General features: G+C 35.0%; 1 protein-coding gene across 1 annotated transcript; it reads right to left on the bottom strand.

Moving 5' to 3' along the window:
• Positions 1–208: 208 nt before the first annotated feature.
• LOC115229721 (glycerophosphodiester phosphodiesterase domain-containing protein 5-like) lies at positions 209–27955 on the bottom strand. The gene is made up of 10 exons (XM_029800031.2): positions 27802–27955; positions 26218–26311; positions 23165–23310; positions 16372–16454; positions 13594–13744; positions 10972–11193; positions 9347–9495; positions 7355–7502; positions 4353–4435; positions 209–931 (listed from the first exon to the last, which is right to left on the bottom strand). The coding sequence occupies exons 1-10, from the start codon at positions 27895–27897 to the stop codon at positions 679–681; spliced, it is 1425 nt and encodes a 474-aa protein (XP_029655891.1). The 5' UTR covers positions 27898–27955; the 3' UTR covers positions 209–678.

Raw genomic sequence — 27955 nt, 5'->3', positions numbered from 1 at the left:
TCATCCCATCAGTCAATGATGTCCTCATCTATAAGTCAAACATTGAAAGGACAGAATCAGGAAGATTAATAAAATTTCTGATCATTTATCTCTCATCTGGCATGACAATGGAAGCTAAAACTGGAAAACAGTTTTCGATAAATCTCAGCACATTGCAAGGGCAGCAAAAAAAAGCGAAGAAAAAAAATGAAAGAAAGAAAGAAAAAAGTATGAAACATGCATAAGGCATTTATTGGGTGGTGAACTTATGCCATCACCCGGTTTAACACCCCCACCTGGTCCTTGGGTGCCTTTAACAGAATCAGTTCTGTTGCAAGCTTTGAAACTAGATCTCTAATCTGAGGATAAAATCCTCACTTCCTCTGACCAATCTTAAAGGCCATGAAAAAGGTCATGGGCGCTGCTCTTTGTCTTTTGACTAAGCCATTAAAAAAAAAAATCTTAAATATTCACAGAATAAAACACATCAACATAGAGCCAAAGATTGCTTTCTGGTATATAAAAAAAAAAAGGAAAATAAATGTGCCAAAATCCCATCACAAAGAGTCATTCATAAAATATATATTTTTTTTTAATTATAAATTCCATATTTTCCTGGAAAGTAGTATAACAAATGGAATTTGGTTTGGAATTCTATGAATCTTTTGAATTGTCTCAATGTTTTCAGTAAACTTGTATCTACTGAGGAACACTGATGACAATAGTATCGGCAGCTGTATTCATGTAATGATGGGTTGGAGAATCAATATGGTCATTAGAAACACCTTCTGTTGCTTCCAGAATGTCTTCTTCGAGTTGGTCGGCAGTAAATAATAGTTTTTCTTTCATAGTTCTTGAATTAGAATGATACTGGTCTGTAAGGATAGTCATTGTCTGTTGAGAATGTAACGAAATTGTCTCTGGATTGAAGCGTGTTCCCAATAACCGGACCCTGCAAAGATTGACGTTTTCAAGTAAGTGACCAATAAAAGGAAAAAAAAAATTATTAAACATTGCAATAATTTTCCATTACATGTAAAACTTTACATGCAAAGAAAGAGGCTTGGAAATGCCATTATGAAGGGTTGCTGAATGTGAAGAATGAATAGCAGGAGGAGGGTCAGCCAAATGTTGACCCAACTGAGGGACCAGCTATCTGAATTGACAGTAACCTTGTAGATAAAGCAATTAGGGATATGAAGACAGGAAAAGCCCCCAGCCCATCAGGAATCACCACTGAGATGCTTAAAATATCTGGCAGTATGGGATATGGTCTAGTCACCCGTATTGTAAATCAGGTGGTTCATGAAGGAGTCATACAGAATCACTGGTGCAGCAGCACCATAGTCAACTATTTGAAAGGTAATGGTGATATTTTAGATAAAAATAATTACAGAGGTATCAAATTGTTGGATCAGGTAATGAAAGTTGCAGAGAGGTCATAGCCCAATTAATCAGGGAGAAAGTTAATTTAGATGAGATGCAGTTTAGTTTTGTGCCAGGGAGAAGCACCACTGATGCTATATTTCTGGTAAGACAGCTGCAGGAGAAATACCTAGCCAAAGTTAAACCTCTGTACTTGACTTTTGTTGACTTGGAGAAAGCTTTTGACAGAGTCCTCCAATCCATTATCTTGTGGTCAATGCAGAAACTAGGGACAGATGAGTGGTTGGTGAGAGCTGTACAAGCTTTGTACAGGGACGCTACCAGTAAGGTGAGGATGGGCAACAAGTACAGCGAAAAATTCAGGATACATGTAGGGTTTCACCAAAGATTGGTGCTGAGCCCTCTCTTGTTCATCATAGTCCTCCAGGCAATAATGGAGGAATTCAAGACAGGCTGTTCCTGGGAAGTCCTCTATGCTCATGACCTTGCTGTTATAGCTGAATCACTACTTGAGGTAGAGAAGAAGTTCCAGGTATGGAAACAAGGTCTAGAATCAAAGGGCCTTAGATTTAACCCAGCGAAAATCCAAGTCATAGTAAGTAGGAAGGTAGACAAATCACAATTCCCTTCAGGAAGATGGCCCTGCACAATCAGTAGAAAAAGTGTAGGTAGAGACTCCCATAAGATGCACCCAGTGTAAGCTTTGGACACAGAAATGGTGCAGCAACATTAAAGTAAAGTTAACAGAGAAACTAACTTTTGTATGTGGAAGGTGCACAGGCATAATAAATGCTGAACATGTAAGGAAAATAGACTCCTTCAACTGCCAGCGGGCTAAGCTAGAGGTAGTAGATAGCTTCTGATATCTAGACGACCAGGTTAGTAGTGGAGGTGGTTGTTCCAAGAGCATAGCTGTGAGAATAAGATTAGGTTGGGCAATGTTCAACTCTTAAATACAAAGACCCTCCCTGGTGAAGAATATACCCCCAGCATAGACTAGTTATTAGTGACTTTAGACTCGAGGCCAGAAGGATGCCAAAAAGCAGACCAATCTGGAAAAGAAGAACTTGGAAGGTTAAGAACCCTTTGCATGATTGGAAATTTAGGGAAGTCCTTACCGAGAAATTTGATGAGAGGGACGAGGAGCTACAGTCCTGTGACATAGAAGACAACTGGAAATTCCTGTCAGACAGCTTGCTGAGTGCCACAAACCAAATCTGTGGCTGGTGCAAAGTCCTTTCCAGACGTGGGGTAACATGGTGGTGGAACAATAATGTAGACAGGGCCATTAAAGCAAAGAAACAGGCTTTGAATGCCTGGAAGAATGGGAGTAGCAGGAGACTGTATCGGATAGCCAAAAGGGAAGCTAGGAGAGAGGTGTATATAACCAAGGGAGTAGCAGAAAAGAAGTTTGTCAATGTTCAGCGATGTGAGAACCGAAGTATTTTGGATTGCAAGACAGTGTGTGAGAGAAAACCATGAAGTCATAGGAGAGATATGTGTCTGCATGGACGATGGTGCCCTTGCATTTAATGATTCTGTAAAGAAAGAGGCTTGGAAATGCCATTATGAAAGACTTCTGAATGTGGAGAATGAATGGGAGGAGGAGAGTCTGCCAAAGGTCGACCCAACTGAGGGATCAACTACCCGCATCGACAGTACCCTGGTAGATAAAGCAATTAAGGATATGAAGACAGGGAAAGCACCTGGCCCATCAGGAATCACTACTGAGATGCTTAAAATATCGGGCAGTGTACAAGCCCTGTATAGGAATGCTGTCAGTAAGGTGAAGGTTGGTAATGAGCATATTTGTATATACATGCACATATGGGCACAGGACACCATGGAACATAAACAACATAAAATGAATATAAAACATATGAAATACGACAACATGGAATTTGAACTTTGTTTGCAAACAAAGAAAGAAACAAACGGAAATCAAGACAAGCGACACGAAAAAGACGACACTTCGTCAGTTATTGGCAGTTTTTCTACTTCGCATTTTCGAGCATTTCACAACAAGATAAGTTTTCTGTTTTTGTATTTTATGTTTATTTTATGTTGTGTACATTCCATGGTGTCCTGTGCCCATATGTGCATGTATATATATGTATGCATGCATATATATTTTTATATATTATTTATATTATTATATGACTGAATGCCACACATCCATTTCCAAGTAAGTTTTATCTTAATAATATTGATGAGACACTCTTTCTATCCTTTTTCTTCCCCTGTTTCATTTCATCTCTATTCTCTTTATCTCCTCTTCTCTCCCTTTCGTTTTCCTCTCTCATCCGTCTATTCCTCTCCCCTTCGCCATTCTGTCTGTCCCACTCTCTCTCTCCCTCACTTTTCTGCCTTTGCTCTCTCCTGGCTCACACGTGACCGTCAGCCATCTTACTTCTCCTAACTTGAATTTCCTTCTTTCTTTCTGATCAGTCACAGGGATTGGATGCATTCTTGTCTGTCTCTTGTCAGAGCTTGTTTATCCACATTCACCAACCCAACTCGTCTAGGCTTAGCAGCCCTTCCTGTCTGTTTTCACTGTCTTATTTTTGTTACCAACTCTGAGCCTCCGCAAAATCCCAAATTTGATTTAATTTGCTTTGTTGTGAAATGCTTGAAATATGAAGTAGAAAAACAGCCAACAACTGATGAAGGGTAGTTTTTCATGTTGCTTGTCTTGTTTTCTGTTTGTTTCTTTCGTTGTTGAATTATATAATTCACACAAGTTGAATTATATAAAACAAGACAGGTTTGATATTGAGATATAAAAGTAAAATTTACCAGTGAAACTACATATATGATAAATGGATGCTTAAACATTTGTGAATATGTTATAAATAATATAAATTATATAACTTATAAATAGAAACTTCAAAATTGGGTCCAATTTAAGGTATTTAGATAATAAGGAACATTGATATTTCAAAGATACTTCAATTGGTCACACCAAAATATTTAATACACTGACTTACCATTGTACTATAAGTATGGTGATGATGATGATAGCAGATATTATATCAACTGAAACCCATGTCATAAGATATGTTCCTGGAGTCTGGAAGATAAAATAAAGGAAAATTAAATATTTGGACTGTTATTATTATTAGTATTACTTAGGCAATGAACAAGCAAATATGATAGCATGTCAAACAAAATGTCTAGCAGCTCTCTATGTTCCAAGTTCAAATTCTAATGAGGTTACCTTTGCTTTTCATTCTTCTGGGAGGCAATAAAATAAATACCAGTGAAGCACAGGTTGATGCAAACAACTAGCCCCTACCCCTAAAATTGCTGGACTGATGCCACAACATAAAAGGATTATTTTATTATCATTATTATTATTATTATTATTATTATTATTATTATTATTATCATTAATGCGGAGAGCTGGCAGAATAGTTAGCATGCTGGGTGAAATGCTTAGCGGTATTTCGTCTTTGTCATCACGTTCTGAATTCAGATGCCACCGGGGTCAACTTTGCTTTTCATCCTTTTGGGGTTGATAAATTAAGTACCAGTTACTCACTGAGATTGATGTAATTAACTGGTCCCCTGCCCAAAAATATCAGGCCTTGTACCTATTTTAGAAATTATTATTATTATTATAATTATTATTATTATTAAGAAGGCAGCAAACTGGCAGAATCGTTAGCACACTGGGCGGCCGCTACGTTCTGAATTCAAATTCCACTGAGGTTGACTTTGCCTTTCATCCTTTTGGAGTTGATGAAATAAGTACCAGTTATGCACTGGGGTCAATGTAATCAACTAGCACCCTTCCACAAAAAATGTTCAAGTCCTTGTGCCTAGAGTAGAATTAATAATAATAATAATAATAATAATTATTATTATTATTATTCAACATTTGGTAGTTTCAGGTAAAATCTCTACTGCATCACCTACTACACCTCCATGTTGCTGGGGTATGTGTAGCATTGTGTGTTCTTTTTTGTGGGGAGTGCAACCTCTTCTTGATATTGTATTGCATTAGTTTGTTTCATTATTTGTAGTCTTTCGTTGTATTAGTGTTTGTATTGTGCATTGTGTGTATAGTGTGAGTTGTGTTCCTTATATCAGTATTTTTTCTTCTCGATATTTCATGCTTGTTTCATTATCCTTGTATGTTTCAGGTATAGATTTGCAGTGCAGAATGCATATGTAGTTGTCATATGTCCACCATTTTTTTTTTTGGCTTTGTTTTTTGCTTGGGCAGTGACATTAACCCTTTCGTTACCAAATTTTGGTTAATGTGACCAAACCGCCCAAAGCCGCCCGAATTTACCTATTCATATTTAAATGAGAATATCAGAGCAAATCTCTTTAGTACATTCGTGAAAATACGTATTATACTTCGTAAAGAGTTCAACTACAGTTTTGTACAAAAATCGAAGTGTAATTTTAATTCCGTGAATTTTGGGAGATTTTTTTCCGAAATTTGTTCCTATTGTGTTTTCAAAATTTGTAATTCTGACAAAAAATGGATACGAATTTCATTATATCAAGCAGTGAGTCAGAATTCGAAGGATTTTCTACTGAAGACCTTCATAAATCTAACTCTATGACTGAAAAAAAAAAAGCATGTGGTATTTGATAATGAATCTGATGTTTCATTTTCCGAAAGTGAAAACAGTGAATCGGAGAGCTCCGACAGCGATAAAGAAAATGAATTGGCACCTGAATGGAGTGAAAATTTAAAAACTGTTTCTTTCGGTGATTTTTCTGAAGAAACTGGACCAAGCCACAGACTTTCCCAGAAGAGTAAAGCCTTAGACTATTTCTTTTTACTTTTTCGAATGAGCCTATTTGAAATCATTACGGCGGAAACGAACCGTTACGCTAAATGTAAACAAAATGAAAGAAAGGATAGTTAGTGAAATTAAGACTATTTTGCCATAAATATTATTATGGGTATCAGAAAGTTACCCAGAATAACAAATTCTATCGTAAAATTTTATTGTATACCCAACTGAATATTAGCTAATAACCCATTTTCTATAGCGATGTTTGAACAAAATTTTAATAATTTTATATTTTGTTGAATTTACCTGTATCTACCTGCAATTAGAGTCACTTTGTGACAAAAATTATAGTATAGATTGGTTGAGAACATTTCATTAAATTATCTTCCAAAATTCACGTTAATATATTGATAAATAAAAAAGTTATAGTTGTTTAATGAAACCAGACTAAATTTATGATTATGTTAGAAATTAATTGAAACACATAATTGAAAGTGTTCCACATAATATGTGTGTGTGGTGCATAGCATTGCTATCTTCTATAAGCTACACATATTATTATATGCTACAAGGCAAGCTGACAGAATTAATAGTATTTTGAACAAAATGCTTGGTGTATTCCATCCATCTTTACGTTCTGAGTTCAAATTCTGCCAGGGTCAACATTGGCTTTCATTCTTTCAGAATCAATAGGATAAGTACCAGTTGAACTCTGTGATTGATGTAATTGGCTTGCCTCTCCCCTGAAAATGCTGGCCTTGTTCCAAAATTTGAAATCCTCATCATCATTATTATTAATAATAAGGCAGTGAGCTGGCAGAATCGTTAGCACAATGGACAAAATACTTAGCCTCATTTCATCTTCCTTATGTTCTGAGTTCAAATTCTGCTGAGGTTGATGTTGCGTTTCATTTTTTCGGGGTTGATAAATTAAGTGCCAATGAAACAGTGGCGTCAATGTAATCAACTAGTCCCCTCCCCCAAAAGTTCATGTCTTGTTCTTGTAGTAGAAAGGATTATTATTATCATTTGTTGGTGGCAACAGCAGTAGTAACATGATTATCATCATCATCATCAAAGATGCTTATTTTTCTTAATTGTAAGAAACTAAATTACTGTAAATTTTAATGCATATTAGAATGAGAAACAGATTCCTAAGAGATTTCAAACTAAATGCAAAACATAAAATGAGACACAAAATTTCAGAAACTTCGAAAAAATTGGTTTAAACTTACCAAATGCCATAATGGTTTTTCAATTTTATTGAGGACGTGACATTCATCTGTTGTTACAGATTGTACACCCAGACACCAATACAGGGAAAACAGCCAGTATGTATTAACCAAGTAGACATTAGTAGTAATGTTGGATTCAAGATATTGTCTGAAAACAATAAAAATGAAAATAAATAGTCACCAGTTAGAGAAGTCTAAATATGTTTTAACTCTATAGATTTATGCCATAGTATATAACACATTAGTGGGTCCTACAATCAACATTAACTGGCTAACAAAGGTAAATAGCCAAACTAAACTTTTGCAGGTGCAGACTTAGTAAGAAGTTTGCTTCCCAACCACATGGTTCCAGGTTCAGTCCCACTGTGTAGCACCTTGGACAAGTGTCTTTGGACTGTCCAAAGCCTTGTGAGTGGGTTTGTTAGATAGATATGAAAGAAGCTTGTCATATATATAAGTGTGTGTATGTGTGTGTCTGTCTGTCTTTGTACCCTACCAACACTTGACAACTGGTATTGTGTGTTTATGCTCATATAATTTAGTTGTTTGGCAAAGGGACTAATGGGATAAGTGCCAGCCTTAACAAAAAAAAAAAACTAAGGACTGGGATTGATTTGCTTGACTAAAATTCTTCAAGTTGGTGCCCCAGTATGACCATAGTCTAATGACTGAAACAAATAAAAGATAAAAGATGAATCCCTGAATTGAGACAACTGTCATTAACCCTTTTGGTAACAACCCACCAGAGACTACCACCAGTTCTATCATGTTTAACTCATTAGCATTCAGATTCAAATGTATTCAGGTTTCAAATGTAATGCTCATTTATTCAGATTGCTTATTGTTTGAATGACATTACAGGGTAGATGTGAGAGACTAGATCTGGCCAGTTTGAACATAAAACAGGTAGAATATTTGTGTCAAATATGGTTGGTTGAAATGTTAAAGAGTTAATGTGATCTAAATCTATACATTCCTTCAAATTGTTCTGTTAATTTATGTTCCAAACACCAGCTTAATAATGATAAAATTATTTTACTAAATTCTTCATTATTTCAAAATTAATTGAAAAAATAGCAGTGTATTTTGACAGAAATACGGTAACAATTGAGTTAACCTTTCCATTGATATATCAGTTTAAATGATTAAATATCTTTACTAAAAATCTGTAGAAATGATAGACCCAAAAAGATGTGAGATGAAGTGGCAAGAAAGGATCTTCAGATGCTGGGCCTCAATGAGGAGATGACAAGGGATCAAGACTTGTGGCATTCGCTGTACTTCAGAAAACACGTCGAGCTAAGTAAAATCTCAGCCATCCATACATATAGGGATATCCTTTAGGGCCACACCCACACTCCCTTGCTCAGCCAAAAGGTGCTTGACTTGCAGGCGCCAGTACCATGTAAAATGCACTCATGTTGGTGCCACATAAAATGCACTCATGCTGGTTCCATGTAGGAAGCACCCAGTACATTCTGTAATGTGGTTGGTGTTAGGAAGGGCATCCAGCCACAGAAACCATGTCAAAACAAACAATTGGAGCCTGGACAACTCTCTGGCTGGCCAGCTCCTGTCAAGCCATCCAACCCATGCCAGCATGGAAAACAGATGTTAAACGATGATGATAATTACTATACACTACTGACTACCAGTAACATATCAAGCTATCAATAACATGACGAGTTTATTCACTTGGTCAGCTGTGATTCTCAACAGTGTAAATAACAGGTAAATACCAGAATCAAATTGGTAAAGAATTCAAAGTATATACAACATAGACATTAACTGCAGCGGCATTTTTAATGTTTGTTTGAATGTTCAAGGTAAATTAACTTAAATTGTAAATTCAAAGAGTATGAACAAGAAAATGAAATTTGAGAAGAAAAAAAAGCAAGAATAACTGAGTAATGAAACATGGGATAAATAAGTATAGAGAAAAAGAATAATGATAAATTGACAAAGCTATAAAAAAAAAAGATTAAAACTTACAGGATTTCATCTTCACTAAGTGTATCATACCTAGCATTGAAATTAGAGATATGCAATTTTACGAGATCTTCAACTGGTAGATAACTTGTCCCAGTTTGTGTAAAATTGGTGGTATATGCTGAATGATAGACTTTTGAGAACCACCAAATCTATAAAAAGTGAAACAGAGGACAAAAGGTTATTCATAAAATTAGTTGGGATTATATTGGTTTTAAATTTTGGCACAAGGTCAGCAATTCCAGGGAAGGTGGGTAAGTTGATTACATTGACCCCCAGCAACTCAACTGGTACTTATTTTATTGTTCTTGCAAGGATGAAAGGCAAAGTTGACCTCAGAAGAATTTGAACACAGAATGTAAAGGCAGACAAAATAGTGCTATGCATTTTGCCTGGCATGCAAACAATTCTGCTAACTTACCACATTAAATTGGGATTATATTAACTACATATTGGACAAATCAATTATAGACGTAGTAATTGTATTTAAAAGATTTGAATAGAATAGAAGGCTGGGAAACAAACAAGTTAGGAAACACAAGATGCAAATCTTGCTTCACGGAAGGATACTTAGTCAAAGAGAAAGGATTTGGGACAATAATAGAAGAGTTGAAACAGCGTATCGTAGCACAAGCAGTTGTGTTTAAAAAGTGTTAGAAGAAAAGTTTGGTTTGATGTTTCCAAATGTGTCAGAGCTAATATTAAAAAACTACTGCCAACCAAACATCATTAAACATTATGAATACAACATTAGACAACAGACAATACCACCTCTCTACTACAAACTATTATATTAGCAAAATCACAAGCTAGGGAGAGTATATTACTAACAGTAGTTGCTAAAAATTTTACATGAAGATAAATAATTTGAAGAATATGTCATAAAAGGAAAACACTCTAGATTCATGTTATAAGTTTTAGCAATATTAACTACTGTATTTTCCAGCCTGAGAGCACATACCCTACTGGTTAGGGTGTTACATTTATGATTGTGAGATTGAGGTTTCAATTCTTAGACCATGTGGTGCATTGTTGTCTTGAGCAAAACACTTCATCTCGCGTTGTTCTGTGATCACTTCAACACCTGACACGAGATACATCATGTGCCTGTTCAGGCAACATCGATTTGTTGGAGGGAGTGAGCTAATGTACAACACATACATTAGATCAGTATACACAATCCATTTGTGCAGGTTGTTTGGCAAAAAAGCTGAACACTCATACATCATCTTCAGCAGGAGAGCCCATCATTTTCCAGTACAAAAGTTAATGTTGTATATCGTGTAAACACAATGTAAACATTTCATTCCAAATCCTGCTGCATTTCACATAGAACTTTTGGTTCTCAAAAGTTGTCCAGCATAAGTTGACTATCGTTTTTTGGCTGTAACTTTTGGTTTGAAAAATTCAACTTGTATACGAGAAAATATATGTTAATATTGCTAGAACTTTGAATTTTAAGTGCAAACTTTTATCCAGGATATCAATAATGTTCATAAAGCATTCCCTACAAGGAAGGAAACTATGTCATCTATCAACATATAAATAACAGAAACTAATTGACATGTCAAAACTAGCATATTTCATACAGATGCAAATGATAAGAAAACTAATATAAATAAATTTACCTGTTTAAGAGGAATTCCAGTTTTCGATATCACATCAATAACTTGCTTCTCAACTGTATAATAATAACGATTTTCCTTGACTGGGGATCGTATATCTATTAAAACATTCTTTCCTGTCAAGTGTGCTAAGTCAATCAATTCTTCCAAAGACATAATGGTTTGGTTATTGTAGATTTCCTTTGCTTTGTCAGTAAGAGATCCAACTACACCCATTGGATCTTCCTAATATGCAGACAAATATATATAAGAAAATAGGATCAGTACAGTAAACTTGAGAAAGAAAATTATCATATAAAATATGAATCTGTTTAGTAAAATTCTTGGCTTTGGGAAGGATTAACTGGTAGAAATTTAAGATTGAGAATGTAATGAATATCATGAAGTAAGCTTAAGCATTATTCATTTGTTTAGTTGTTTATTTTATATTTGGTTTTCTAAACTGGCTTAGGTTAGACATGTACTTATTTGAGACAGTATTTTATATTCGAATGCCTTTCCTGTCACCAACCTTTAATTATATTACAAGTACAGATGTTATTTTTATATTTCACTACTTCCAAAATTCAAAGTTATGAGACTTAATGTAAGCACAACACCATATCATTATTCATTTTAATGTTGTTATTATTATTATAATTAATTAATTTAGATAATCTCATGCAAAGAAGTGGAAATAACAACTACCCACACATATATATATGTACAAATACTCACACACATAACACACACACACACATGCTCACATACACACGCTCTCTCTCTCTCTCACACACACACGCATGCACACAGGTTTAAAAATAGTTTCTGTTTATAAAATAAATAGATAATACTTAATCCTGTTAGCATTCAGATTACTCTGTCAAATATAGTCCTTCCTACTAAATGTACAAGGCCTGAAATCTTGTTGGGGCAGGACTAGATTAACTTAACCCCAATGCTAAACTGATGAGTATTTCATCAACCCCAAAAGGATGAATGACACAGTTGACTCATTTTACTAAACAAACTCAGATTCTAAACGATAATTTGAACTCAGAATGTAAAGCCAGAAGAAATGCTGCTAAGCATTTTTTTCCAGTATGCTAATGATTCTGTCAGCTCACCACCTTATTCTGTCAAATATAATGCTTATTTACATTGATTTGAATTAATTGTGCATTATTTTGCAACTTTTAAATTTCAATAATACGATAACTTATCTATGGAATGACATTGTAAAGTAGATGTGAGAGGCTGGATCTGGCCTAGTTAAATGTTAAGGAGTTAAAGATATCATACAATAAATGATGCAGAACATATGAAATAAATTTAGAACAGACAGCAAATATGCTGGGAAAAAATCTAGCAGTAAGATTAAAGTAAAGTTAAATAACACACTCAGCTGTCTCAGTACTCCAGTCACAAAATTCAATATAACAGAGACACAAGATACCACCCACACATTTTCTGAACTCTAGTATTAGCCGCTGATCTGGGAAAGTGTTGCTTTTTAACCATGCTTTGACTGTGTTATAACAAATTGTTGGTATTAAAACTAAAAGTGAGCCATATCTATTATTATTTATAAATTTCAGTAAGTTTAGCATGATTAAAGAAAACGTAACAGGCAATATTTAATCATATAACTGGTTTAAACGAATAAAAAGTACCAACAAGTAGATGTTGTAAGGTGTCTAGTAAATATACAATAGTCACAGAGTCTCTTTCTCACTCCCCTATATGCTTTTCTCTTTCTTTTCTTCTGATGAAGGACTATTGTCCAAAACATTAAGACATTCTCTCTTTTCATTGAAGCATTAGGCTAACACTGCATTTGTTAAAATTTGTTCCTCTTGCATTTTCATTTTTATTGTTCACTGTGTGTATGTATATGATTTTTCTTTGAGCCTTATTCATTTTCTTCTTAAGAGAGTTCAAGCTCGTTACTAACAAAGCAACAAGACTTTTTAGTCAAAAGAGTTTCCAGTGTTTGAAAATATGAGGTTGAGGTGTGCATCTGTTCTCCTAAAGAATCTCAAATGTCTTACATTCCAATCTGAGAATGTCTTACAAATCTTCACTGTGCCATTAACAGATTGGATTTGGAGAATCTGCACCAGTTTATTTAATCATTTACAAGTGTGTGACTGAGGGTATGTGTGTGTGTGTGTATACATACATGCATACATACATACATACATACATACACACACACACATATATACACACATACATACAGTAGTGCTCTCAACTGGGGTCAATGTAAGACTTTATTGTTAAAATTTATGAGCAAAAAAATGCTTATACTTCTACAATAAACAAAATATTTTAGCAATTTTTTTAATACAATTCCTAATAATATCTAATTATAGAAATATAATAGGATTTTAAGAACATCAAATGACTAGGAAACAGGTCAGGATTGGTGACAGGAAAGGCATCCAGCTGTAAAAATCTGCCTCAATAAACTCTTCCTAATCCATGCAAGCATGGAAAAGGGGATGTTTAAACCAAGATGATGATAATCATAAGAAATTTGTATTTCTATATTTATGAATATTTTCAGAAAATTTTAGAAATAAATAAAACTTATTAAAAAATAAAGTTCATACAAGAAACTTTAAATACTCTTAGATAACTTACCTCCAAAAACCAACTTCCAGCGTTGAGTTTTCGCAATTCAGCAAATTTAAACATAGAAGCATCATCATCCACTCGGTCAGGATATACTTCTTCAATATTGGTTGTCCGTCGTAACGTATCGTCATGTAAAATAAATGGAATTCCATCAGAACTGTAAGAAAGAAAATATTTCATATGACACATGTATGATTATTTGTGGTCAAACTTCCTTACTATCACTTCTAACCACACACATACTAGATTACAAGGGCCCCAGTTGATCTGATCAACAGAGCAGCCTGCTCATGGAATTAACATGCCAAGTGGATGAGCACTCTACAGACACACGTTCCCTTAATGTAGCTCTCAAGGAGGTTAAGAGTAACACAGAATGTGGCAAAACTGGCCCGTTGAAATACAATACATTTTTGCTGAGTGAACTGGAGCAATGCGAAATAAAGTGTTTTGTTTAAGGACACAACATGCCATCTGAAACCAAACTCACAACCTTACAATCATGAGCCAAATATCCTAATCCCTAAGCCATCTGCCTTCACTAAACCATACACACACACACACACACACACAGGTATGGATAATAGATATTTAGATTGTTTATGGGTGGAGGTCTGGTTCTTCCACCACCATGTCATCATGGTTGTAAAATGAACTTCTAAGCCAATAATTACATGCTGGCATTTATACTCTTATGTAGTGCTTCAAGATGTTCTAAAAACAGAATATATATATATTATATATTGTCCCTTTCCCTCTAGTATATATATATATATATATATATATTATATATATATATATAAGATTCCATTGAATTAGGTACTTAAACATAGGCACCTTGCTATGACAGTATAATCCACACACAATATTAATTGGATATTGAATATCAAGACTCCATGCAGGGGTGCTTGTACCTGATATTCCTGCCATATGTGCATACAATGCAACCCAGCTAAGTGAAGATATCTGCTCCTGATATTCTGCCACAGATATGTCAAAAGAAACAATGTAAATATTTTTAGTTCCATTATTGATGTGAAATGCTTGTATCCATTATGTTTGAAATCTATGCAGTTATCTGACGGGAATGGTTTCTTTCAAATGATGTAATGTTTTCATTAATCAATTAAAGGAGTTACTTGAAATGGCTGTAATGAAGTGATACCAGGTGATACCTGTACATCTTTGTCACTCACTTACACACACACACACACCACACACACACACACACACCCACACCCACACACACACACACACACACACACACACACACATATTTAAGCTTATCTGTACAGATTATTTATAGAGTTCAGAGCTTCAGAGCCAGTACTAAAAGTTATGTTTTGTATATGAATATGTGTATGTAAACAATATGATTGAAGATAGAAAAACAGGTAATGAGTGTAGATGCATATTTCAAGAGTTATTGACCTTTCATCATCCATAAATAAACTGCTTAAATACCCACTAAGTTTAGGATATTTTTCTTTTATTTCATTTATTTGTTTCAGGCATTTGACTGCGGCCATGCTGGAGTACCAACTTTAGGACTTATTCTTTGTAAGCCTAGTACTTATTCTATTAGTCTCTTTTGCTGAACCCTTAAGTTACGGGGATGTAAACACACCAACATTGGTTGTCAAGCAATATTACGGAGCCAAACACAGACACACAAACATACACACACACACACTTATATATACGACAGGCTTCTTTCAGCTTCTGTCTATCAAATCTACTCACAAGACTTTGCTTGGCCCAAGGCTATAGTAGAAGACACTGTGTAACACTACTGGATAGACCAATTTACATATTAAACACATTCCTGGTAAATGGTGTGTAAATATTAATTGCTAGCAAGGTCACTGTATTTTGTTTTGCAGCCATAATATACTACCAAGTATATTAAAGGTTCCCAAGTCAATAATATCTTGCTTTTTGTTTTAACAGTGTGATGTTCTCATTTTTAATCTTATCTCTACAGATTTTCTATAGAGTTCAGAGCCACCACTGAAAGTTACAATGCTTTGTATACAAATACATTTACAAAAACAATGCAACCAAAGACAGAAAAATAGATAATGGTTGTATATGCATGTTTCAATGCATTTGTAGACAGTTGATGGTTTGGATGTGGTGGTAGTGGAAGAGCAATAACTCTTGAAATAGGATCACCAAGCTCCTATCTAGAGAGTAACTGTAATGTGTCCATAGGGATGACATCCATGGTTCTGTAATCAACTATGATGCAAGCTCCCAATTCAAATTGATAATAATGAAACTGGATGGTGACGAGAATCATTTTCTGTCACTAATTCTCACCTGTTTTTAAAGGGAGTTTTCATTGCACTTGTCTTTGAAAGCATAGCTGCCAAATGATTTGTTTACTGGGAATTGGCAACAGACAACATTGGAGAGAGGGGCAGTTGATTAGATTGACCCCAATATGCAACTGTACTTAATTTATCAATCCCAAAAGGATGAAAGGCAAGTCGACCTTGTTGGAATTTGAACTCAGAATGTAAAGACACACAAAATACCGCTAAGCATTTCACCTGGTACGCTAACGTTTCTGCTGTCTCGCCATCTTAACACTTGCCCAAATTGCTGTACAGATGGACTGAACCCACAACCATCTGGTTGAGAAGTGAACTTCTTGACCACATAGCTATTACTGCATTTTATTTAACCACAAATATTTCTAGTTATCAGCAATGGGTCATAACTGAGAAATAACTTACAGAATTTATATTTCAAAATGTAGAAAGAAACAATGTAATTTACCTTATTCGTACATCTGACTCAAATCCATAGACACTTTGGTTCGCAGCTAATTGGAATGCAACTAAAGTATTCTCAGGTGCAACCTTGCAAGAAAATTTTTAAAATACAAAAGAACTGAATTTAAATTTGGTTAAATATAATCCAACAGTAACATATTGAGAGATTTCTAGCTAAAAAAATACTGTGTCTAATTTTAAAATATTGGTGAACTTTATTTATTACAATTTAATTACAAGGAAACAAGAAACAGAAAAAGAAATATAAGATGGTGGGAGAGGAAGTAATGGGCCACACCCCCCAGAATAAATGGCATGTTCAGCTACATCCCACAGATATGACCACAATGGTATTGCTGCAGAGAATGGCTAGTGACACTTGCTACAGCAGCCACTTCACCTTGTAGGGTTCATTCTCATACAGGCTACCATTATCTCAATTTTGCAGACAAAAACAGTAGTGCAGGATCTGAGAACAGCTGAGGTCTCAGCAGTGACCAACACAAACTGATAGCAGCCCATCAGACCCCTGTATTTATTGATTCGTCTTTCCTTTGCATTACAGACAATCTGTTGCTCCCCCACTCCATTTTCTGCTACTTTATTCCCATCCTACTTTTTCTTCTCCTGTTTTAAATTCAAGTGTTTTCTCTCATCTTCACTGATGAATATGGCCAAGAAATGCAGTACATTAAAATGGAATGTCAATCTTTTAAAAATATTATTATTATTACTATTATTATTTATTGTTAAGGCAGTGAGCTGGCAGAATTGTTGGCATTCCAAGGCTATAGTAGAAGGCACTTGCTCAAGGTGCCACACAGAGTGACTGATGTATACTTCTATCACATTTCAATCATTTTCCCATTTCTTCCTTCCTTTCCTTTATGTATTCTGTCCTTGTGATGTCCCCACTCATCTTATGTCCCTCTTGCTAATAAAAGAAATTAGTATTATTATTATTATTATCATTGTTATTATTTACATAGGCTCAAAACTGGAAGTTTTGGAGAAGTACTCTATTCTATGAACCCTCAAAAAGATGGAAGGCAAAGTTCACTTCAGCTTTGAACTCAGGAGAAAATACCACAAAGCATTTATTCCAATATTTTGACGATTCTACCAAAACCACAACAACAATAATAATTATATTCATTCCAACTCATTGCTTTGTTTCTCAGTTATATTTGTATTTGATAGAATAAAAGATGCACAGACATATTAGATGCATCCCAATTTCAGCAGTGCATGTTCAGGAAAAAGCAAGTATCAGGGACAAAATTAGCATATGGAAGGTTCAACTCCACATATAGGAGCAGGGGTGATTTTTTGAGACATCTTTTTGGAACACAATGCATCTTATATTCCATCAAATATGGTACTTCTATTGACATGTATGATTTCAGACACATTCAAAGTTATCTCCCTTACTCACTCAACTAATAATATTTTACTTTAGTCATGTGATCTGTAACGGAAAAAATCATGAAAATAATAGATTTATTACATATATTCAGTCAACACCTCTTTATAATTACATTATAATTACTTTATAATTACATTTGGGTTAAACTATATATTATTATCATTATAAAGGCGGCAATCTGGCAGAATTGTTACCATGCCAAACAAAATACTTAGCAGCATTCCTTCTGGCTGTACATTCAGAGTTCAAATTCAGTTAAGGTCAACTGTATCTTTCATCCTTTTTGGGTCAATGAAAGAAGTACCAGTTGAGCATTGAGGTTGATGTAATGGACTGTCCCCACTCGCACAAAATTACAGGTCCGGTGCCTAGTAAAAAGGATTATTATTGTGGATGTTGCTCTTATTACTTCACTGTTTTCAATTTCCTGTTTACTCATAAAGTCTAGAAAGAAGGACAATACCCATGACCTTTGCAGCACCTTCAAGACCAGTGAGTTTCATGAAGCTAATTTTCTGTTTCTATTGTCTTCAAGGACAATGTCTGATTGTTTGTATCTCTATTTCTATGAGTATTGATGGAACATGTTACAGAGAATTGTGTAGTGATATTAATTGGTCACTGGTTCTCAGACATGCTTAATTAATAAAATATCAATGATTTTGATTTTCATTTCGTTGAGGAATTATACTGAGAAACCTAATTATCTAAGTTTACACATTTAGATTTGGCCAATAATAAACATCAACTTTTACTGTATTGTAACCACAAGGCTTACATTTAAAGTTTCCACAGGTTTTAAAGACTGTATGCCTTGTGACCCTGGCTCAGTTTTGAGTTGTTAACATGTAACTTAGTTTCCTTGATAAGCACTTTTCACCACCACCACCACTACCATCATCACCATCATCATTTAATGTCAGTTTCCCATGCTGGCATGTGTTGGATGGCCTGACAGAATTGGCAAGGTTAGGGGCAACACCAGGTCCTATACCTTGCTTTTGGCTTTGTTTCTACAACTGGATGCCCTTCCTAATGCCAAACACTTTACAGAGTGCACTGGATACTTTTTATGTGGCACCAGCACCAGTGTTTTTTACATGATACCATTACTACTGTTTTTTCACATGGAAGCATCACCACAGTTTTTTACATGGCACCATCACCTGTGCTTTTTATGTAGCACCAGTAAATTTTTACATGGCACTGTGGTTTTAGGATATCAATTCTGTTATGGAGAATGGGTCTTCTAACCTACATGTGAGTTTCTTGTTCTAATGTTCTGAAAAATTGCCCATATATGGGCTTGTCAATCAGTACTTTCTTCATAAAAATTTGAATTGCTTTCTTCACTTGCAGTTTAATGAGGTTAATAGTAGTGTCACTACAGTAGGTGAGATGTCTCCTTTACAAAAGTTGAATTTGTAATGTCCTGGCTAATGTGGAAAAGGAACTGTTATTTCATTTCTAGATAACCACACTTCTTAGTGGATCTTTAACAACTAAAAAATATTTGCCTAGCTAGGATTGGCACAGGCTACTGACTGGTTTCTTCATATTGTTATGACATGCTCGTGTTAATCAGAAAAAAACGTTTACTGCTCTTTGTAAACTAAATAGCTTGAGTTGTATTGTGTCAGATGTTGTTTGTAAGGCTGTAAAGTAATTATCATCAGTGTTGTGGTCATCACCATCATTGTTTTAATGTCCACATTTCAAAGCTAGCACGCTCAGATGCCCTTCCTGTTGCGAACCAGCACCTGTCTCCATGCAAGATATTACCCCTTGGTTAGATATGGTTTTTTCTTTCACAAAAGACAACAAATGAATCACATCCTTTGTATGTTGGTGATGCTTGTTGACAGCTATCATGTGATGTCAAGACAAACACATACACACACGATCAGATGCATGAATGCATGCATATATATATATATATATATATATATATATATATAGTCCAACCCATGCCAGCATGGAAAATGGATGTTAATCGATGATGATGATGATACACATGTTACTCTTTTACTTGTTTCAGTTATTTGACTGTGGCCATGCTGGAGCACTGCCTTTAGTTGAGCAAATCAACCCCAAAACTTATTCTTTGTAAGCCTAGCACTTATTCTATCAGTATCTTTTGCTGAACTGCTAAGTTACAGGGATGTAAACACATCAGCATCGATTGTCAAGTGATGTTGGAGGGACAAACACACACACACACACATATATATATACACACATTGTGAGACATGTTTTCTTAGTTTGAAATTTTCTTTTACAGTTTGCAGTCACTCTAATTTATTATAATGAATCTCTTATTTCACTTTAATATAATTATTATTATTAATAGTAAAACTGTGAACTCTGAAAACTATTACATACCACACAATAAATCAGACACTTAACAATTGTACAAGTGAAAAAGGTAAGGAGGAAGTAGCTGCAGACTATTCCAGAGTATTTTAGAGAAGGAATGGTTCAGCATCAGCATCATCATCATCAGCAGCAATTAATATCCACTCTCCATGCTGGCATCGGTTAGATGGTTTGACTGGAACTGATGAGCCAGAGAGCTACACCAGGTTCTAGTCTGATTTGACATGGTTTATACAGCTGGATGTCCTTCCAATGCCAATTTGACAATTCAAATTCTTTTTTAACAGTTCATATGAAGAACAACTAAGTATTTTGGTTGAATATGAAAGCATCATGGTCAGTCATCAAAGCAACATGAAATTTTCAGCTAAATTTCCAACAAATAAGATATCAAATTCAGGCCTTAGCATAAAATTACTAAATATGTTAAGCAGGAGAATACATGCCCACCATGTTCAGTACTCTGAAATAAACTGATTTAGTGTCCAAATGTAGTATCATATTTGTAATCATCAATGAAACAACAGCAAAGGAAACAACAGCTAGTTTAGTCAGCAGCCCTTTAGCACTTAACCAGGCCATATCCAGTCAAAATATTCTACAAGTTTAATGTTCAAACTGATCAGATCTCGCATCTTCCAGAATGTCATATTGAACACGAACAATCACATCATCAAAATCTCAAGCCTAGAAAATAATGCAGTATTAATTCAAAACGATGTGAATAAATACACATTACATCTGATTGAGTAATCTAAACTCTAAAAGGTTAAAATGGCAATGAAACACGAGCCACATCTGCAGTTACTGAGAATGACTCAATCAACCTTCTTGTAAAGAAAGACAAACCATAAGAAAACACACAATTCACTATCATGGTGGTTGTTTAACCCCAGGTCGGTTGTGACTGATTAGACCTATAACCAAAAGCATTCAAGACAGGACAATCCTGTCCTTTCAAGGGTATCTAAGAGTACATTATCCAATGTAACCTTTGGCTGCTATTTCTAGCAGGTCAAGTGACCTCATAATTCATTTAGCATTTAAACCGGCCATATCCATATTATGTTCAAACTGACCAGATGTATCCTCTGACACCAACCTGACAATATCATTCTAAAAATTAACAGTTACCTCATCAAAATCTCAAAGCTGCAAGATAATGCATGATTAATTCAAAACAAAGTGAACAAATAAGCATTATTTTTGACAGAATAATATGAATGCTAAAGGATTAGTTTGTTGCTTACAGGTTCATTAGACCAGAGTTTCTTTCAGTTTCTATGGGGTTTAAGAGTACAACACTCCTCCACTATAGAGAACTGCAGCCCATTTCAGGATTAAAACCACTTCCTCTGGGATTACTTTTCAGCTGAATGAAATGGGGCATGTGAAATGAAATGCCTTGTTCAAACACACTATGCACAAGATCAAGAATTGAACCAATGCCTTTATCAAAAGGCCACACACCAACATAATTGCAAAGCGGTCACATTGAATGACTAACTATTCATTAGTTTTACAAGTTGGGCTTATGTCTTTTAATGGGCAAAAGCTGCACCAGACTGACACCTTTGACTTCCTTAACAATGTAAAAGCTACAATAACCTCCAGCGTACACTATTTATAATGAAAAATGCTGTTCGCTGCTAAAGTACACTCACACACAAATTCAGTAAAATTAGATTCTACTCAAATTACATTCCATATAGCAACCCACCCAACTCCATCAATTTACAAGCTGAATATTGATCGAAAGACAATAAATGGATGTGTACTAACGATGTGTCTACTAACACCAAATATTCATTACTTTCTAAAACAAATAAAAGGAAATCTATTTTAACAAAAAACAGAAAAACAACAAGATACACTGAACAATGGTGAAAATACTATTAATAGATTTGTAGCAGAAGATATTCTGATATTTTTAGACTTGATTATTTAAAATTCCTGGTTCTACAAGACATGTCTGAGACATTTGAGAACCAAACTTGATACTTTGCAATATTCAATATAGGTGTAGACATCCCTGTGTGGTTAAAAAGTTTCCTTCCCAACTGCATGGTTTCAGGTTCAGTCCCACTGTGTAACGTCTTGGGTGTCTTCTACTTTAACCCTGTCAATATACATATGCTTCAGAGAAAAGCATTAGTCAAGTAGAGAGTGTAATAAGAGATTACATAAATGACAAGAGAACCAGAAATTACGTTATGAACTTCATTATCTTACAGCTGTTTCTGGTACAATATGCAAGGAACTCATAGTTGAGTGTTTGAGTATCACTTTATAATAGAAACAGTGGTAACCTAATGAAGTTCATTACATCATTTCTTGTTCCCTTGTCATTTATATTTGTTTGTTTGTGTGTGTGTGTGAGAAAGAGGGAGAGAGAGTATGTATACATTTATGTCGCCTTGTCTTGACAACACATGATAGTTGTGTCACTGTCATACAAAGTAGTATCATTCATTACCAATATTCTGCATAAACCTGTCCACTGATGGGGTAATAGTGATTTGCATGGAAACAGGTAAGGGTTGGTGACAGGAAGGGCATCCAGCCATAGAAAAATCTGCCTCAATAAACTCCATCTGACTCATGTAAGTATTGAAAAGTGGTCATTAACTCTTTCGTTACCAACCCGGCCAAAACCAGCTCTGGCTCTTGTTTTCATAAGTTTTGCATTAAAATATACCACCAAACCTTAGTCGCAATTTATGTTCCTAACACTAGTTTAATGATAACTAAGTTATTTTACTAAATTCTTTGTTATATTTAAAATAATTGAAAGAAACACAGAGCATCTCAAAATAAATACAATAACGAAAGGGTTAAAACTATGATGATGATATTGATTTTCCATTTCTTTCCATTTGAATGTTATAAGAGATAAAATCTTCCATTTTTATCTTTCTGTAGTTAATGAACCAAGAACATACTACTAAAAATAATCATTATTTTAGAGCTTTAAAATAAATAAGCGAATACATACCCCTGACGCACCTCGGTGGGCAAATAATCTTGGTTTGGAAGGCAAACTATCTGCTGGTCGAACACATGGAGATTCAATAAACAGTGGAATGACATACAGGCCAACTAGAATTGCCATGTATGCTACTAAAGTTAACAGTTTTAAACCTATATGGGAAAGAAAACAAAAAAAAGCAATATTATATTATTTGGTTCCATTCAATAGTGAACAAAATTACAAGGAACAACGGTAAGCTTCTGTGTGAAGGTAAATGTGCATGAATGCAAGCATGCATGCATTCATATATACATACATAGATATGTATGTACATACATACATATGTACATATACACACACATACATACATCAGTACCGGTGACATGTGACAGCAACAGCACTGGTAACACATAAGAGGCACCCATGCCACAGACACATAAAAGGCGCCCAGTACAGAGTGGATGGTGTTAGGAAGGGCATCCTGCCATAGAGACCAAGCTGAAATAGACTGGAGCTTGATACAGCTCTCTGGCATGCTAGCACCTGTCAAACTGTCTTACTCATGCCAGCATTGAAAATGGACACTAAATGATGCTGGAGATGATGGTGATGATATATATATATATATATAGGAACAAGCAAAACATGTTTGGTCATGGGGAAATAGTCCATTGTTTGGAAACTAGTGACAGTTGGCAAGAGGAAGAGCACCCAGCCAAAGAAAATTTACCTTAATAGACTCCAACCAACCAATGCAAGCATGGAAAACAGGACGTGATGATGATGATGGTGGTGGTGGTGGTGATGCGTATGATGATGATGATGATGATGATGATATATTTGAAAACACTGAATAAGGGTGATTTTTCTGATAATTTGATGAGTAGATGTTTGCAAAGTGTCATTTTGTAAAATTCTCATCATTAAAGGAGAAAATAACTGGTTTACAGAGAAATTGAGGCAAACATAAAAATAGTTGTCTAGTCTAATTTTGGGGTGCTGTGGAAGAGGTAAACCTATGAAGATATTGGATCTTCAAATGTGGGGTCTCATGGAGGTAATGACAAGCAATTGTGACCTCTGGTGATTTGCTGTGCTTGAGAAGACTAATCAAGTGAAATCATAGTTGTGGGTATTGTTGGTGACACATAAAAGGCACTAACTAAACTCTTGGAGTGGTTGACATTAGGAAGAGCATCCAGCCATGGAAACCAAGCCAAAATCAAACTGGAGCCTGGTACAGCTCTCCAGCTTATCAGATCCAGTCAAACTGTCTAACCCATGCCATCAGGGAGGAAAGTGTACACTAAATGATGATGATGAGTATGTATGTGTATATATATAAACTAAGTCAGATTAAAATGTAGGAAGCAAGATATGGTCACCTGGCCTGTCTCAGGCCATTACAACCTGCTCTGCTCACATTATGTTGTGGCAAGAGTCACAACAGCCCCTGCGAGAATAGACTTGATTGAATCACTATAAACAGTAGCGGTCTGAGTGAAAGACAGAGAAGAGGCATTAATTGCAGGAAGTCATAAGGTTTCGTTTTGGTAGTTTGTCAGAATATCATTTGTTGATTCATGAACAGTTCAAGGAGAGTTTGTTGGATTGTTATGTTGTTACCCAGCTTCGTTATATGTTTATTGTTACTACATGGTTATAGTGTAAACAAGTATCGTCATAAATAGTGGTGGTACTACAATAGTTGGTGATTAGTAACTACATTACAATTTATTATCAAGGAAAGAAAGCATAAAACCAAGATGAAAATGATGATGACGATGAGGAGTGTGTGTGTGTGTGTATCTGCAAGTCTGTGTTTTTATTAACTCAATAAAATCATTACCCTATACTTGGCTATTGTTATAATTGTGTAAGAGGAGTAGAAATGGTGGCAGATTACATGCAATGCAGTGTTTAGTTGAAACCTTCCCATTCTGAAATCAAATTATATTTTATTCGTTTCTTTTTTTCCTTTTTATTTCAGTATAAATTTTGTTTACAGTTATACATGTATTCACAATTTTATGAAAAAAAAAAATTAAAAAAGGGACATCAGAATTGAACTATGAAATCCAGAAATCCAGATGGGATCAATAGTTTACTTAGGATCACATTCATGGAGATCGGCAAAGGATCCAACAACAACAAAAAAATCTGATCTCTAAACAACTCCCCAAGTTACAGATACTCTTCTGATTGTTACAGAAGACATACTGAACAAAATAACTGGTTCATGAGATAGAAACTTGTAACCAATGATGCTATTGTTCACAAGTTGCAATATAAAATATACGGATCCTGCTTTTAATCGTTATCTTAATGCTGCTCAATCACACACGAAAGAAGATAAACTGTTGATTTCTTCACTGTTTTCTCATAATCCTATTTTCTAAACTCTATGTAAAGGTAAATTTATTTGTCAATATATATAAATATCTATTTACATGTTTATCTTCTGAACATAGTTCTCTCTCTCTCTCTCTCCCTCTATGTATGTGCGTGGGTGTGTGTGTGGGTGCATATTTATATGTATCAAGCCTAATCGCATTTATCTACATCACTAATCCTTCATTCATGGTCACTGGGACTGTTGGCAAGGAGTAAAGAAGTCACTCTCAAACACAAAATCTGTCCAGAACACATAAAAAAAGGTGAAATCAGCTAAAGACTCCCAAGTACCAGGTGGTGGTGGGATTAAACTGGTTGAAAGCCAACCACCTAAGGATTCAGAACACAAACAACCAGTACAAATCCCACAATGCATCACATCTGATGGTCTAACAACCCTGTCAAACCCCTACAGTGCACTCAGAGTTTATTTTAATAAACCCTCCAAAAGGATGGAAGAAAAAGTTAACCTCAGTGAGAGTCGAACTTAGGAATATAGACGGGTGAATCAAATACTATTTATGCTACACTAACAAGGTATGAACACCAGAAAATTAAGAAAATGAAAAGTGTCATTGTATTTGAGATAGAATTTAATAAGTCTGTTTTCTTTAACGACAATTTTTTCAGAAATAATTTGTATATATCTGACAAAGATTTTTGAAATGACAAAATCTACTTACGGAATCGGTCTAAGATGTACCACTGTCTTATCAGAATACAAGAGAGAATAGTAAAGATCACAATCAGACCAACATGAATAAATGGACCGACTATCTGGAAAAATAATCAAAGAAAATAACTCAACTAAAAAATAATAACCGTAATAGTAAATTCATCATCATTGTTTTAACATCTACTTTTCCATGCTTGCATGGGTTAGATGCAATTTGTTAAGGCAAGCTTTCTAGTGCTAGATGTCCTTCATATTGCCAATTTCGATCCGTTTCTAAGTAAGGTAGTATTTCTCCATGACTACACATATTTCCACAGAAGATTGGAAAAGAATGATATTGCTTGTATGATGGTGCCACTTGTTTCCAACTATCACATGATGCCAAGGACAAAATGTTGTCCACACACACACATGCGCATACACACAGATGCACACTCAGTGGGATTCTTTCAGTTTCTCTCTGCCAAATCCATTCACAAGGTCATTGTAGGAGATACTTGCCCAAGGTGTCACACAGTGGGGCTAAATCTGAAACCATGTGGTCAGGAAACAAACTTCATATTATGCAGCTACATCTGTGCCTACAGCCACAACTGATACTCCATATGATATCTATGTCAAAAAAGTATCCACTATACTGCTTTGTAAAGACTTTCCTTTCATAATTGTGACAATTTGATCTTAGAATTGATTCTATAGACTATATTTCCATTGTTTTTTTTCACTTTGCTAATATTATCTATCAGCTACAATTCCTGACAGAAGTATCACCTTTTTTGTGGAACATAGTGACAATAGGAACAATGAAAATTTCAACTCAGAATGCACAAATCCAGAACTGATACTGCAAGGCATTTAGTTCAATACTCTAACACTTAAACTAATCAATCACTCAAAAGTTGACTTCACTGGGATTTGAATTGGAACATATACCATGAGGCATTCTATCTAACACTAAAACAATTTTGCCAATTTGCTGCCTGTACAAATAGAAGTATGACTTCTACTGTTGGGTTTTGAGCTCTATGTACTTTAACATCATCCAGTTTGCTTCCAGTATAATGGTTAAACTGCTACAATACTGAGTAGTATAACTAGTTATGATGTACAGAGCAAATGTAGGAGAAATTATCATAAACACAGACATATTATCCTTTTTCAATTACTAATTCCACTCATTAGAATGTAGCCATACCAGGCCACTACCTTGAAGTATTTTAGTCGAGTGAATCAACCCTAGTACGTCCTTTATTTTTTTTTTTTAAGCCTGATACTTATTCTATCAGTGTTTTTTTCCAAACTGCTATTACAGGCATAAACACATAAATACACTGGTTGTCAAGTGGTAGTGCGGGACAAACACAGACATACACATGCATGCACACACAATGGGTTTCTTTCAGGTTCCATCTACTAAATTCACACATATGACTTCGGTCAACTCAAGGCTATATGTATGTAATTCTGAAAGAGACTAATAATAGTCGCAAGAAAATAACATTACTTAATATATATTTATTACATATTTTCTAATCATTAACAAAAGAAATATAATTTGGAGAAAAATGTTTCAAATATAATAGAGACTTACTTGAAATGATAGTTTCAGCATTGCCCACTCAGATGGCCAGAGAGTATTCATGGCTATTGTGAAGCCAATGCAACTCAAAAGACTGATGATTATCATCGCTACATGGAATGGATGTATATATAACTGATGTCCCACATAAATGTGACATATTGAT

The sequence above is a fragment of the Octopus sinensis genome, unplaced genomic scaffold (assembly GCF_006345805.1).
Source record: "Octopus sinensis unplaced genomic scaffold, ASM634580v1 Contig13635, whole genome shotgun sequence".
Classification (NCBI taxonomy): domain Eukaryota; kingdom Metazoa; phylum Mollusca; class Cephalopoda; order Octopoda; family Octopodidae; genus Octopus; species Octopus sinensis.
This window is presented reverse-complemented; position numbering and strand designations above follow the sequence as displayed.